General features: G+C 51.8%; 1 protein-coding gene across 3 annotated transcripts in view; it reads left to right on the top strand.

Annotated features, from left to right (window-relative positions):
* Positions 1–15,701, top strand: part of LOC108394882 (lipoxygenase homology PLAT domains 1) — a 54,717-nt gene that overhangs the window by 2,955 nt on the left and 36,061 nt on the right. For 2 of the 3 annotated variants that reach the window (XM_073212993.1, XM_073212992.1), the window contains exons 1-6: positions 401–1,484; positions 1,575–1,739; positions 2,550–2,731; positions 7,391–7,507; positions 8,220–8,382; positions 11,725–11,879. In XM_073212993.1, coding sequence (XP_073069094.1) covers positions 1,226–1,484; positions 1,575–1,739; positions 2,550–2,731; positions 7,391–7,507; positions 8,220–8,382; positions 11,725–11,879 — 1,041 coding nt within the window. In that variant the 5' untranslated portion in view covers positions 401–1,225. Of the gene's footprint in view, positions 1–352; positions 1,485–1,574; positions 1,740–2,549; positions 2,732–7,390; positions 7,508–8,219; positions 8,383–11,724; positions 11,880–15,701 lie in introns of those variants that run through there. The other variant, XM_073212995.1, reaches the window with a different exon arrangement.

Genomic DNA, 15,701 nt, shown 5'->3' with positions numbered 1-15,701 from the left:
CTCCCCATATGGAGAAACATGAAAGGTATGAAAGGAGAACAGAGAATAGACATTGACTCCTAATTTGGCTCCACCAAGTTCTCCTGAATAATCTTGGATAAAACACCTAATTTCTTGGCATGTCTTCTTTTCTTTAGAAACAAACTGGAAATAAAAACACATACCTCAAAGGGATATTGTGAAGCTCCATGAAAGGACACACACCAAAAAAAAAAAAAATTGCCTAATGTGCAAAGATACCCAGTAGGTAGTAAATGCACAATCTGAATTTGACAGAAATTCAGAAAGGTGATCAGACTAGGTTTGACAGTCTCTGGTCCAGCCAGTCATGTTGGGGTCATTTGGTCGGCAGGAATGACCCTCCTGAAATCCTCCAAGACCAACAGCGACAAGTTTGAAAGAGACAGCATTGAAATCTTCACGGTGGAGACTCTGGACTTGGGAGATCTGTGGAAAGTCAGGATTGGCCACGACAACACAGGTCTGGCTTCCCTCCCCTCTGTTTCCTGCTAAGAATGTAAGGACCACAGACAGGTAGGTCCGCGTGGGTGTCTGGGAAAGAATCTGGCGGAACCTGGATGTCATCTGCCTTCCATGGTGACACAGCTTCCTCACTCCCTTCAGCCCAGTGGGGCCCTGGCCACATGCAGAGTCCTGGTCTGACTGGTCTGGGGTGGGCCTGCACACATGTGGTTTTTAAAGCTTTCCCCAAACCCCTGCTCTCCGTAATTTGGATGCGCAGCTAGGCTGGAGAATTCCTAATCTAGCTCAGAGGCTCTCAGACTTTCCTGTGCCCTGGGACCACCCTGGGGGCTTGGTAAAGCACAGCTCTCTGGACCCCACCCACACAGTCTTTAGTAGGTCTGGGGTGATACTGAGGCTGCTGGTCTGGGGACCCCATTTTGAGAACCACTGATGTAACCAGACTTTCCCAGAGCCCACTGACTCTACAACCAAAGGCTGTGCCCGAGTTTGTTCTCTCAGTAAGGAAGGCCTCATTTTCTGGTCTTCAAACCACGTTTCCTAAGCCTAAAGAAGGGTGCCCTCCTCCTAGCCTCTGGGCCTGAGTGACAAGGTTCTCTGCCTGGCTTCCATTTCCTCCTTTAAACCTGAGCATTCCTTTTCCCAGGGAGGACTATCAATCCTTCACTGATTTCCCTTCCCTTCATGCATCACAAACTAAGGCCCGGGCCCTCGGGTGTCAGCCCTGTTGCTGGGTGAAATTATGAAGTCCTTGTTAACACAGCCTCTCTCTGGCATCCCTGAGCTCTCTGGAGTGCCTTCCATCCTTGACAGCGTCCCGACCTCCCTCCCTACAGACTCTGCCTCCTGTCATCTCTTCCCCTTTGCTCTTGCTAATTTCACTGACAGCAGCCTGGATGTGATCCAGCTTCAGCTGGGCATACGTTTTAAGAGGCATCACTTTAGCAGTGCTGTAGCTAAAGGAATGACCCTTTTATGGTGGAGCTACAGGCAGCTGTCAGGTAGGGAAGGATGTTTGGAGTCCCAGAAGCTACCCACAGGAAACCGTCTGTGTGGAGGTCCTGATGGGCTCTGTGCCTCCTTCCTTCCAGGCAAGGCTCCAGGCTGGTTTGTAGACTGGGTAGAGGTGGACGCCCCATCTCTCGGAAAATGCATGACGTTCCCCTGTGGCCGCTGGCTGGCCAAGAATGAAGATGATGGGGCCATCGTCAGGGACCTCTTCCACGCGGAGCTTCAGACGAGGCTGTATACACCATGTAGGAACAATGCACAGCAAGGCTGACCCTCGTCCCAAACTCCATGGGGGGCCACCCATGAGGGGGGTGGGACAGAAATGTGCTGCGTCAGGGTTGGGAGGCACCTGAGGCTTCCACCTATGTTCTGGGGTCACTGTAGTTGAAAGGGGTGTCTTAGGACAGCTGGTGGAGGAAAGGAAAGGCTGAAAGGGGACAGCCCACCAATTCATGCCATCCAGAGCAGCTCCTCAGCTTTAAAAAGTCCATTTTTGTTGAACATTCTTGATAAATGTATTTTTAAGAATTCCATAAAATTTTCCCACTGAAAATTTCAGTTAAACAAACTGAAAACCACAGATCTAGTTAAGCCCCCTCATTTAAAGGGGAGGAAACTAGGCCCAGAGAAATACAGCCATTTGCCTGAGGACATGCCAGAGGCAGAACTGGAAGCCACGAAGCAAATCTGAGCCCAGGCCTAGAGCGCTGAGGGCCAGAGGAGGACTGTTCCTGCCCCGATGTTTCTGGGGCTCCTCCCACCACTGTCTAGCCTCAGGGAAGCTCGAGCCAATTGCCAGCTTCTCGGCCCAAGACCTCCAGGGCCTCGGGGCATGGAGGAACCAAGAGGACTCGACTCAGAGGAAGGCACTTGCCTTCTTGCCTGAGCGCCTGGCAGGTTTGGGACCATGCATCCCCATAACCATTGGTCAGAGCCTGTTCAGGCCATTGTAGCACCTGCTCAGGCAGGGGTACCCATACAGAATTTGATCTTACCCACTCTTGTTTTCTGTCCCCACATCCTCTCTTACTTTACATTCTGTCCACTGCCTTCAGTTGTGCCTTATGAGATCACCCTGTACACCAGCGACGTCTTTGCCGCCGGGACAGATGCCAACATCTTCATCGTCATCTATGGCTGTGATGCCGTGTGCACTCGGCAGAAGTACCTGTGCACCAACAAGAGGGAGCAGAAGCTGTTCTTTGAGAGGAAGTCCGCCTCCCGCTTCATTGTGGAGGTGCGTGGGCTCAGCAGACTGCCCGGGGAGCCAGGAGGCGGGTGAAGAGGGCTGGAAGAGGGCGAGGAGGAGCAGCCTTGTGTCCAGAGGCAGACACGCATCTTTCCTCTTGATGGGCGGCTGTTACTGAGGAAGATGGGGAGTTCATCCAGCCTCTCTGGGCCTCAGTACTTCCCGTAACCAGGAGGACAGTGAACCTCACCCTGCCCCGTTGGGCCTGGTGTCAGGTAAAGGCAATTATGAGTGCATAGGGCTTGGAGAAGCTAGAAGCACAATTCCAATCCACTGGGGCTGTGCCCAGTGCCAGCAACAGCAGGTCCACGAGGGGAGCCTGGCTTCCAGACTTGCTCATCACGTGATTGCCTCTCCCACTCACCTGCCAAGTTATAGCCAAACAACTGGCAACAGAAGAACATCCCGTACGCTCCTTGGCTCCCTGTCAGCCCTGGTCTGGGGGTTGGCTTATTGGATGTTTACTATGGATGCAGGTCAGAGTGCCCTGGTGTTCTGTGCACCTCAGTTTGGCACTTCCCTGGTGCCCCACCCCTGTGTGCTAGGCCAGTGGGGGATCGGAGGTGGGGAGACAAGAGAAGGCGAGGAGCCTGGTCTGCTACAAGGAGCCTGGTCTGCTACAAGGAGCGTGCGTGCGGTCCATCTGGGACTCCAGACCTACACACACAGCTAATGGGAGTCTGGTGATCATCAGCGTAACTGATCCTGTGGGGACGAAGGCCCTGTCATAGGGCTTTATCTTATTTATATTAATCATTTATACCTTATTTATATTAAAACTCACCCCTCACAACAATGATCTGCTGTCATTATCCCTATTTAAAGACAGGGAAAGTAAGGTACAGAGAGTTGAGTAGCTCACGTAAATTCACACAGCTCGGATAGAGTGGCAGCAGGATGGAAACCCAGGGAGACTGGCCCAGCGCATGTGCTCTTAGGCCCTGGAGTAGACTAGCCCGTAGAGGTGAGAGCAAATGGTGGGCCTGACCGAGCACGTCAGAGGTGTTCAGGGATGGGAGAAGGCTCCCTGGAAGTGGTGGCCTTGAGCCGGACCTAAAACTGGGCATAAGCAAGGACAAAGAGGGGAGGCATTCCTAGCAAGGGGGACATGGTGGCCAAGGGCTAGAGATAGAAATAAACACAGCATGTGGTTTGAGGTTTGACCAAAGGGGACAGGAGGAGAGTGATGAGACTTGGGTGGAGGACCTGGTGAAGCAGGGCTTAAAGGGAACAATGCTGAGGGCAAAGAGCTGGGAGTCTTGGGCCTGGACTCTCCAGGAAGTGGAGGTCTTTGGAGATGTGCCCCTCATTTTCAGGTGGGAAACAAAGTGCAACTCCCTCCTCCCCTGGGAGCAGTCAGCACATGTGGGAAGGTTGCTGCCTTGATGAAGTCTTTTAACCAGGAAAATTCAAGGGCGATTCATTTATCCACAGAAAGCAACATCTCATCCATGAAGATGTGGCGGTGCGTGAGTCAGCCGAGCCTGATGCCGGCAGTGCTAGGGGCTGTGATTACACCTCAGCATGACTTCCGCAGAATTTTATCAATGAGGTCCTTACCAATAGGCAGCTATAGCCTGCCCGTAATTTGTTGCTATTTCTTTTCTTTTCTCTTTTCAATTTTATCTGGGTGCTGGGGGAGTATGAGAGCTTGGAAACAAATGAAAAAGCTTTGTGGCCCTGTCTGTCCATTCCTCTTTTCTGACTGATCCAGGTAGGAGGGAAGGTGCTGGATTGTTAGCGCATAACCCTGGGCTCTGGTTCTCGCTGTGGCTCAGCCATGAATTCATGAGCAAGCCACTCCCTCTCTCTGTGGCCTATCCTAAGACACAGAGTGGCTGGGAAAAATAGTAATACTAACTAATATTTATCAAGCACTTCCCTGTGCCAGCCCTGTTCTAAGCACTTGATGTATATCAGTTCATTTATTCCTCATCACCATTCCAGGAGCTGGTGGCATGATTATTCCATCTTACAGCTGAAATGGCACAGGAGGTTAAGAAACTCTCGCCTCATGGTGTCATAATTAATGCACCGCAGAGCTGGGATTTGGACTCAAACCGTTCAGCTCCAGAGCTTTCATTGCTTAACTCTTCCTTGGGAGAATGCCAGGGTCCCTTCCAATTCTGATGTCATCTGAGTTCATCACTGAGACCCGCCCGTGGCCAGTGGTCCACTGATGACCTCCTTGCTCTCTGGGGGGTCACGGCTGAGAGGCCACCCTGACACAGTGCATGCAGCCAAATGGCTGGGTGATTAAAGTTGTAAAAGTGCCATCAAAGCCAAGGTTGTACACACCAGAGATGGGACAGGGAAGGAGGAAAAGTGGCCGCCAGACAGAGGGAGAGGCAGTGAACCTGACTCCCTGGTCATACGGGGCGAGTCCATGTCCTAAAGTGGAGATTCTGTGAGCTGGGGATTTCACCCACAGCTTCCGTGTTTCTCCGGCTGTGAAAGAGTAAGGCCTCATTAAAAATGTCTGCAGCACCAGCTTCAGCCTGAAATCACTGATCTTTGCTTCATGATTCAGGAAGCCCCTCGGGGCCCTCAGGGGCCATGGCTTCTCTGATGGCCATGGGCAAGCCGGCCCACAGGGAGCCAGGTGCTGCAGGGGCCTCGTTCATTCTCACAGTTTCCGGCACGTGGCTCACGTTGGTCACTTGGAGGGAGAGAATAGTTGACAAAGAGAACCATGACGGGGAGCTTAGCCCTAGAAGATACCTCAATGAGTTACCCTGCCCACACCCCTGCCTCCAGCTTTGGAAGTCATTATTCTCCCCCATTTTATGTATGGGGAAGTTGAGACCGGGGTGGTCGCGTGCCTTGCCTGAGATCATGCAGCTGGTGGCAGAGCCAGGGCCACACAGGGCAGGATGAAGTTGGGGGCGGGAGTCGGGCGTGAGGCTTCCCCAGGTGTGCTGACAGGCCTGCCTGTGTCGGCCAGCATGGTTGGGTGTGTGGGGAGGAAGAAACCACCTGCTGGAAGCTGCTCCACTTCATTCAGTCACTTCCGTCCATGGTTATAGAGGCTTTGCCTGTGATGAATGACTCAGTCAATCATTCAGATGCCATTTCCTCATCAAGAGCTCTCATCCACCCCCGAGCTGACTATGCTGTTTCTGAGCACCTGATGGTGCAGGCCAGGCAACCAGCCCTGCGGAGGGGCTGCAGAAAACTCAGGTCGGCCTGCCCCTGCTTACTCCCAACTGTCCGGTCAAGCCCGGGCATGAATTCCGGGGACCAACCATGAGCCAGGCATCTGGGTATTACCGTCCTTGCCTGCCCTCTTCCCCTTTGCCCCAACCTCCTCTTCTACTTCTTGCCCTGTTGTTGCCCAGGGGCTCCTAGGGATGAGACAGGATGTGGGTGCATATGTACAGCACCATTTCAGCAGAGAACATGGCACATGGAAACGGGAAGAGGCCCAAGAAGCTAGAGGCCCTGGAACGGGCCTGGTGGGTTAACAGAGGGCAGCCTGGCAGAGAGGCCAGGGGTCAGACACCAGCTGTGTGGATGGCCTTGCCTTGTGTCTGGCCACTTTGCTGCTTCCTTAAAGGGCTCCAAGGGCAGGATCAGGAGATGAGTTACTCCTGACTGATCCTCCACTGCACCCATTCCCGTAGGGCCCAGACAGGAGAAAGGACAGATTATAGCTCCTGAATTTCAGGGACTCAGTATGGCAGGCACAGATCAGCTTTTCCATTCACTGGGACTTCCACACACACCATCACGGTTAGGGTACAATACTGCGTGTAAGAGACTTGGCTGACTTAATCACACCCATTTTGCAGATGAGGAAACAGGCCTTCTTTTATCCTTTCAGCCAATACTTATTGAGCACCACAGTCACAGGCCCTTTCTGGGCTTTGAGGATAGGGTGGGGGAGCAAAACCAGGTGTGGTGCCTGCCCTTTGACTTTCAGTGGTGCTAGAGAGGGTATTACACCAATAAATGCAAACTTGCAGCTGTATTCTGGGGGTGGGGGGTGCTGTAGGATGCTATAAGAGCTTATCAGGAAGAGATTGTACTTTCTCAAGGTGATCAAGGGGAGTTCCCTGAGGAAGTGATCCTTGAACTGAGACCTGAATGGTGAGGTTGGGCACACACTGGTTTAGGTAAAGAAGAGGAAAGAGGAGGGGCTGGAGAGCATGTGCAAAGGCCCTGTGGCAAGACAATGTCAAGTTTGAGGGACTAGAGTTTGAGGGAGTGGCTGGAGGTAGAAGGGGCTCTTAGAGGCCAAGGAGAAGGTCAGGCTGGTAAAGCGGGGCATGGGCAGAATCAGAACTCATCTTCAGGTACCCAAGTCAGCTTCCAAGCAGGGAATGAGCAGCTATAACAGGAGTAATAGAAGATAAAGCTGGGCTTCATCATGAAAATGGGGGACAGCCTCCCAGAGATTGACTGACCTGAGTTCTGCAGTCTAGACTGATTTTAAGTGAAGAGAGAGGAAGGGAAGCATGAAGTGGAACATGTAAAGGGCAGTGTGTGCTGGCTTGTCTGGACAGCGGGGGCATCATGGGAGCTGGTGACGCCGGGAAGTTCAAAGGGACTCAAAGCTGGATACCCTGTGGGGGACAAAATGCTGCTGAGGCTGTGCTTTCCTGGACCTTACAAGCTAACATCTGGTGTACTTTCTCCTTTCCTAAGTTAGAAGATGTGGGAGAAATCATTGAAAAAATTCGGATTGGCCATAATAATACAGGCATAAATCCTGGGTGGCACTGCTCCCACGTGGACATCCGCAGGCTCCTCCCAGATAAAGATGTGAGTTTCTGACTGATCTGTCCTGTTTCTTTTGCCCCTTTCCAGAAAAGATTCAAAGCAGATTCCTTATAAGAACCTGAAGCCTTATTAAGTTGAGATAAAATCTTCCTAGGAAAATTCACCCCGTTCACTCAGAGTGCAGAAACTATCTCAGGTCCAAGGCAGAATGTTTTAGAACCTGGTTTCAGGGTCACAGAGGAGGGTCTGGGCACATGTCTCTGCTCCCCGCCCCTAAGGCCATACTACCATGCAGGACCACACATGCCCTTCCTGCCTCCCAAGGTCAACGCCCAGGGAGAAATCCACCGGAACAACTTGGAAAACATTCCTGAAATCACAGAATCTGAACCCTAGGAGGCAGCTCTTGGTCATAGCTATAGATATGGGTGACTTGGGAGCAATTTTAAAATACAGAGCCCTTCCCTTTACTGGCTGAATCTGAGTCTACAGGATGGGCTTCAGCTATCTATTTTTAAGTGACCCTGGGAACCTTGGCCTTCAAGAGCCAATCCCTGATGCAGCTGTGGAAGTCTTCAAGTACTGGATCTGCTGGAATTGGGGCAGGGCCAGGGGGCTCCCTGCAGCTTTCACATTGTCTCTGGGGCTCTACAACCCTGTCCTTGATCCCTGTTATTGTTGACATGCTGATGAACCACTGAGGCTGACAGTTTCCACATGAAGGGTTCACCTTTCCTTTGCCTCCTCCCTCCAGGGCACAGAGACCTTGACGTTCCCTTGTGACCGGTGGCTTGCCACCTCAGAGGATGACAAGAAGACCCTTCGAGAGCTGGTCCCTTATGACATCTTTACTGAGAAATACATGAAAGATGGGTCCTTAAGGCAAGTCTACAAGGAAGTGGAGGAGCCTCTGGACAGTAAGTGCGTGGGCCCTCGTCTCCATCAGCAGCAGCCTCCCTGTTAGGGCACCTTCCCATGCCAGGCGGAGCCTTTGCTCCCAGGAAGCAGCTTCTGTTGTCTCTGTTCTGTAGAGAGGGCAGCTGAGGCTTGCCAAGGTTATGTAAGTGGCCAGAGTCCACACAGCTAACATGGCAGGGTTCTTTTCAGATGCTGAGCTGTCTCCACGGTCATGCTCCAGCCTTCTCCTGGTTGGACCATGGGATGATCTACCCAGATATGTGTCCTCCTCTGCCTGGACCATCCTGGTCCTTGTTCTTGCCCTTCTCATTGTTTATTTGGCTACTAATCTGCAAGTCTTGGTTGTCTCTGCCCTTACCGGGTCCAGCGGTCTCAACTGGGCATGAATCAATAAGCATCCAGGATTCATGTGTGGCCTGAGCTGTATGTGGGGTTTGGGTGTAACTCCAGGGTGTCCAAGGTCATGGGCTGCTTCCCATGTGTGCCAGTGACCTTGGCCCATTCCTCACTGATGTGGTTTTCTCTGCAGGATTTGCATCAGCCTGACCACATGGGTCTTGCACTTCTTCCTTTACTTGTGAACCCATTTTCTGAGTCTCTTCTTACCTCTCTGACTAGCCCGCTGATCGCTATTTTCATCTCTCGCCAGGTGACTGCCCAGGCTCAGTCCTCAGCTTCCTCTTTCGTTCTGCACTATGTGTGCACACCCATCTCCCTGGGCCATGGGACAGGGTCACACCTTTATAATGGCCAGCGATGCCAGTATCCATGTCATTCCTGTGTTATTCACCAGCTAGTCAGCTCTGAATAAGCTTCAACTATGTCAAAAAATCCAATTCACTTGTAAAAACCAGCTTTCTACCATGATGATATGCAAAAGAATACTGAGGGCATCTGTAGGGTCAGAGATGCTTAGAGAGCTTGGAAGTCCAGCTTATATTGATGCATTGCCTAAAGTAAAATCTGTGAGGGAAATGGAGTCAAATCCAAGATTCCAAGCCCCACATGGAACCCGAGGGATGTAAAATAGCTATCGTTTCCTCTAATCTGAGTTGCCATTTGCTTAGAGACAAAAACAAGTGTTGCTCCAGTAATGTGCCTTGTCCTGCTCACATCCCTTTCTCTGAATCTTCTTTGCTATTAAATAGGGAGGATAATTCCCTTTTCCACTTAGATCCCAGAGGGCACCCTGGAAAGCTGTCCCAGCGGCACACTTGCCCTGTTCTGTATTTATCACATACTGTAAACCTACCCTGTGCTGGGTGGTGTTTCTAGGGAAACATCTTTCCACTGAGATCTGTATGGCCTGGGTGGGACGGGGAGGGAGGAGGATCCAGAAATAGCCTGATTTGACTGAACAAGTGCATTGCTCAGCACCCAGAAGCTGAATCAGTTTTCCTATTCCCCAAGGACTGGAGAAAGCAGTGGGAGTGGGAGCGGGTGGGCAGGAGGGCCATTTATTTACAGCCGGTGATGACACAGCACTCCACTCTGGGACCAGGGCTCCTAGAGGAGTTCCTGACCAGGTGTGGAGCAGGGCAGACTGATAACCAGGAAATGAATGGGGAGAAAAGGGAAGGGGGGATGGGGAGAGTCAACAGTTGTGTCTAAACTGTGATAAGATTCCTAATGTTACCCCGTGTATTAGCTAAATAAGCTTGGGTAATGTTGACTCTTCTAAATATCAAAGAACAAGAGTTTATTTATTAATGCGATGCATGAAATGCTGACTGGATTCTGTGCTGAGCTGAGCAAGGCAGGGTGGGGGACCGTGACTCGTCCGGGTTCCTGCCCTTGGTGGGGCAGGCCTCTGACAGCAGCAGATGAGAAATGCATAAGGCTGCTCAAGAAGGAGTGTCCAGAGAGTCAGAAGAGCAGGAGAGAACAATGCCTTAGAATCCAAGGGAAAATGAGGAAAATAACGGGAACCACGGTGTAGGCCTGAGGTCCATAACCATGGGTATGAGCAACTCAAATCACCTTCCTTTTCTAAATGTCATTCAATGTGATTCTGAGCCCGCTGGCAAGGGTTGGCAAGGAAGTCCATCACAGATGCTACAGAGAGGGGAATCCCCTCTGCTAGGGTCTTAGAGAATCCAGAGGCCCACGGGAGGGGTACCCCTAGTCCAGGCTGGGTCCCACCTACTCCTGTGTCCTCCTGCCACACAGGACGCTGTTGGCGGCTGGCTCTATGCCTACGCACAGCTACCATTTCTCTGAGTGGCCATAAACATTTCTCCCTGGACTCCAGCTATGTCCAGAGACCCTCTCTTCAGCCTTGAGGCCTCCTTGCTTCACGTGCCCGATAAGCCTGCAACCATCTCCCCCTTGGGTCTCTGTGTGCAGGGCGAGGGTTCCTGCCTCCGCAGAGACTCCTAACCCTCCCCCATCCCAGGTGAGGGAAACTAACCTGCTTCCAGGGGGGCCATTTCTGTCCTTCACCTCCAAGCCACAGCTTCCACCCTTCACCTTAGTGATGATGCAGCCAAGTCCTCTCTTCCTTGGCTTGAAACTCCAAAGCCCTTAGGACAAGGTCATGTGGAGAAGAGACAAAGAACTCTTAGTCTCCTGAAAACACAAGATTTGCCTTCCCCCTCTGGGGTGGAGGCTGGAAAAGGAGATCATTTATTCTTCCTTGATGACCCCACAGCTGCAAAACAAAAGCAAGATGACACTCATGTTTATTTTCCTTAATACTGTTTAATGACTGTCACACCAGCATTTACTGAGCCCTTCCCACAGGCCATGGGAGACAAGGGAAAGGGTGGCAGCCACTGTAGCCTTGGGGAGAGGGGTTTCCCTGGAGCACTGGGGCAGATGCTGGATGGCAGTGGGTTAAAGAATAAATGAAAATAAGGAAGTGGATCCTGGGGGAAGCTATACTCTCAAAAATATTTGATTTTTTCCATAAGCTGTTTAGAAGGATCTAGTGTGAATAAGTGGTTACTCCCAAATGGGGAGGCATATTGTTGATGTCAGGGCAGGTGGGTTTAGTGGCATGGTGTGTGCCCACCTCAGGTGGTTTCCCACATCTTCCCCAGAGTGCTGCAGGCTCTGTGGTGTGTGGTGTGAGGGCTGCCAGACAAAATGGCCATCCTGTGGGTCTTAGCATCCACCTGTGTCCAGATCAGATGGGCAGACCTCCCACTCACAAGTCAACAGATTTGTAGCAGAATGTGCATAGTTGAGCGGATAAGAGGAACATGTATACTTCTCCTTGAGTCCTGGGCCAGAAGCTAAATACCTCCAGAAATCTGGTTCCCAAAAACCTAAATCAATGCCATTCTTCTCTTCACTTTGTTCATCTGTCTGTCTGTCTGTCTGTCTAACTGCCCACCTAGTTGTGCTATACTCGGTGCAGATCTTCACAGGAAACGTCCCTGGGGCAGGGACAGACGCCAAGGTCTACATCACCATCTATGGAGACCTGGGGGACACAGGCGAGCGGTACCTTGGCAAGTCAGAGAACCGCACCAACAAGTTCGAGAAAGGAGCGGTAAGAGAGGCACTCGGAGTTCATCTGCCTCCCTTACCCTGCTCGGGGCCAGATATCTGAGGCCCAGCTGTTCCTGGTCCCCAGGCTGTTGGGCACCCTCAAACACTCTTAGGAGGGAATTGGCCCTCCCCCTGCAAGGCGGCTGTTCACCCCCTGCCTGCTCATGGACCCCGGATCCTGCATCTGGGGTTGGGTAGAGGAGAGGCGGGGGACTGCGTAAGCTCAAGGCCTGTCTGAGCCCTACATCGCTGGCCCTATGGGAGGGGTGATGGCCAGAAAATCCAGTTCCCTATGGGTGGCTCATGGGTGTGGAGGTGAGCATCGCAGAGTGGCAGGGGCTGCACCAGAAGCTAAAAACTGCAGTTCTGGAGGCCTGATTTCTGCCGTTAACACCTTATACGGCTGAACTTCTCTGGCCTTGGATTCCACATCTGTAAAACGAGGAGACTGAAATGAATCAGCTGAACTGGTTGTGCAGAACTCTGGACAACGCCAGGGCCTGTGGGAGAAATGAGGGGCCCAGGGTGGGTTGAAGTGGGGGCAAACAGGTACTCCACTCCCCCCATGTGGACCCACTTTGACCCAGTCTATCTCCTGGGGTGCCAAGCAAGCCCTCTACTAAGCAAAGGGTACTATGGCTTGAAGCTCATGGCTTGAAAACCACATGAGTGGACAGTGTCCAAGGCCCTCCAGCGCTGACCTACTGTGGTTTTACAAAGAGGAAGACATCTGTCCGGATCTCCCTTCCCACCAGCTGGGCCTCTGTCTCCTCACTGTACTCGCCCCCACCCCTGCCCCAGAGGGGCCATTTCTGCCTTGCCCCTGTCTCCTGCTCCTCACCCTCTTTTCATTCTCTCCATTATCTTAAATCTGCCAGAACCCCATTGCAGCTAGCCACAGGGTGATCAGAGCAAGGTGAATGGCTCTTAACCTAATCTGTGGTCTTGCCCGTGGCCTTGCACACATGGGGACCAATCAGTGGGTGTTTACTAGGGGTCTCCTGACGTCCAATCCTCAGCCAAGCATGCCCTTAGTGTTGAAACATTTGCTGTTGTGAGGAGGCAGTTAGCTCTGGGACAAGGAAAGCAGATGTCATCTCAGTGGGTCTGCAGCTGGCTAGTGACCCTGTGAGCCAGGCCATCTGGAAGGAGCCCCAGCCTGACCACAAGGTCCCAAGGGAACTGGCCCCATTTACTTGCTCCCATTCATTTCCTCCATCAACCAGATAGGAACCACTAACCCTTAGTTTTGATTTGCTGCTTCTAAGTGGGAATAGTAATGTGATATCTACTTAGACCCCTGGACTCAAATACAGGACAAGAACTGTAAAAGCACTTTGTCTCAGGGAAAAATCATTTCACATACTCTCCAACCCCCACATGTACAAGAATTTTTTGGTCACCCCACTATGAAGTAGCTAATAGAAGGTCTCTCCGTTTTGGAAATGTGGAATGCCAAAGAGGTCAAGTGACTTGAATTAAAACATGTGAAGTACCTAGAGCCATGCCTGGCACAAAGGTAGCTCTTTATTAGTGTTGGGTACTGCCAGGGTTTGGGCGAGCTCACCCTTTCCCTGCCTGGAGCCGATAGCAGGCAAATGCACTGTGAGACAGTAATGGGCTGCATTCGGCTGGTAGATCAACTTTTGTTTATGGCTGTATCCACAGAGCCTGGCACAGAGTGGTTACAATAAATATTTCTTGGGTGAATAAATGCATGAAAGTATAAATGAAGGTGATGCAATCCATTCTCCTCTGTGTTCACAGATTTTTTTCTCTCCTAGCAATTGTTACATTACAAGAAAAAATCTTTATCCCCATTCTGTCCCATCCCTTTCTCCTCCTTTCCTCTGGCCTTGATATCCCATCAGGGAGCTAGAGCTACTTCTGGCTTAGTCTTTGATGATTTATGTGATTTTATGTTAACTGATGAGCATCTAGAAGCTTCCACTTCTCTCTTTGGCATTCCATGTTTCCAAAGCGGAGAGACCTCCTATTAGCTACTTCACAAGTGGGTGACCAAAAAAAAACATTTGCTTCAGAATCCAGGAGTCACCCTTGCCCCCCCAAGTCCCAGTCACTACTCCCTCCCCACCCACATCCCATCAATGCCGGGTCTTGAGGACTCTCCCTTCTAAATCTAAGAACAGCTTAGTCAGCCCCATTATCACCGGGCCCTTCCCAATCTTACCTTGCTTATTGAACCCGCTGATCTCCCTGCTCCAGGCCCCTCAACTCCAGTCTAGTCTCCGGGCTTCTTCAATTACCCTATCAAAAGATGACAGAGCAAGCCACTGCAACCTGTCAGGGGCCTCCACTCATCCCAGATCTGGCCGGAGCCCTTGGTAGGATTCACAAAGCATGGCCCCACCTGCCAGGCTGTGTGGAATGTCCTCTGTAGACGCCTGGGCCCCAGTTTCCAAAATGCCCCACGCTCTCCCCTGCCTTCCTTTCTTTCCAAGCCTTTTCTCTGCATCCATGTCCATGTGCCCATAGAAAATACATAATGCTTTTCTGTGGTTTTAATTTTTTTACCTATAGCAGCCTACATGGATGCTTCTTCAGCTTGTCTTTTTGGCTTGGACATTTTTCTGTGTTAGGACATTCAAGCTGGCTCATTCTTGTAACCACCACACACATAACATTCCACTCATGACGTTGCCATGGTTGTTTAGCCATTCCCCAGGCACTGGACCTTGGTGGCTCCCAATTTTCCACTGTAAAAATTGTCCTGCAGTTAAAGTCCTTGTGCATATATAAAGGTGTTCCCCTAGGACAGATGGAAAGGGGTTGCTGTGTCACAGTGTGTGCCATTTGTGCTCTAAAGAACCCAGCTACTTGCCAGCACCCCAAGGCCTGCACAGGTCCATGCCTGCTGTCAGTCGGGCACCATTGACCTGCAGTTTCCCCAGTCCACAGACTGACTGCCTGGCTGCCCAGAACATCCAGTCCCCCATCTTCAGCTTAATGCCACCACCTGGACAGTCTCCCAGCCCTGCCTCTAGTCCATGGACAGGTGGCTGCTCCCCACCTTTGGGCTGGAATCACCCACCTCCTCCCCTCCCTGCCTGGGGCTGTGAGGCACCCAGGAGGGTCAGCAGTATCCTATTGTATTCATCTCTGGATTCCCACTGCTCAGCACATCTTCTGAAAGGAAAGTGGTGTCACTCAAGGTCACCTGTCCCTCCTCCCCTCCCTAGGCTCCTGTTGGCCACATTCAACCTGTGTTTTGACCCTGACTCACCCAAGGCCTAGAATGCCACTTCTCTCTGAGCTATCCATAAAGAATCCAGTGTCCAAAAGTGTAATGTCATTTTCCTGAAGGTACAGTCAGGGACCCAGAGGAGGCCTTATGTGCCATCCCCCACGGACCCCTCCTGAGCCAGACTCCAGGCGTCCCTGAGCTGTGCGCAGCCTTGCCTCCTCCAGAGCCTTTGCCCTCCATCTCCTCCCAGGCAGCTGGCTCCTCTGACTGCTCCCAGCTTCCCCCTGGGAATTCAAGGATGATTTCACCTCTCCCGGAGCCCTTACCCTCCAACCTCCCACCTGAACTCATGCCCATCCTCAGCACAACAATGGACGTCCAGGTACCAGGACTGACTGAGCCCTCTCACCTGTCCCACCCCACCCACACCCCTCATCAGAATCCATCTTCCCAACACCCCCAGGGCTCATGCCAAGAGAAATTAGGCAGCAAAACAGGGCCCTTGTGGAAGTGAGGCCTTGGAATACCAAACACTCTGTGTCAGGTGCACGGGCAACAAAGCGGATGGGAAGCGTCGGATGGATGGTTAGTGTGGGCGGAGGTGGGGGACGCCGCCCG

This window comes from Manis javanica, chromosome 9, assembly GCF_040802235.1.
Source record: "Manis javanica isolate MJ-LG chromosome 9, MJ_LKY, whole genome shotgun sequence".
Lineage (NCBI taxonomy): Eukaryota > Metazoa > Chordata > Mammalia > Pholidota > Manidae > Manis > Manis javanica.
This window is presented reverse-complemented; position numbering and strand designations above follow the sequence as displayed.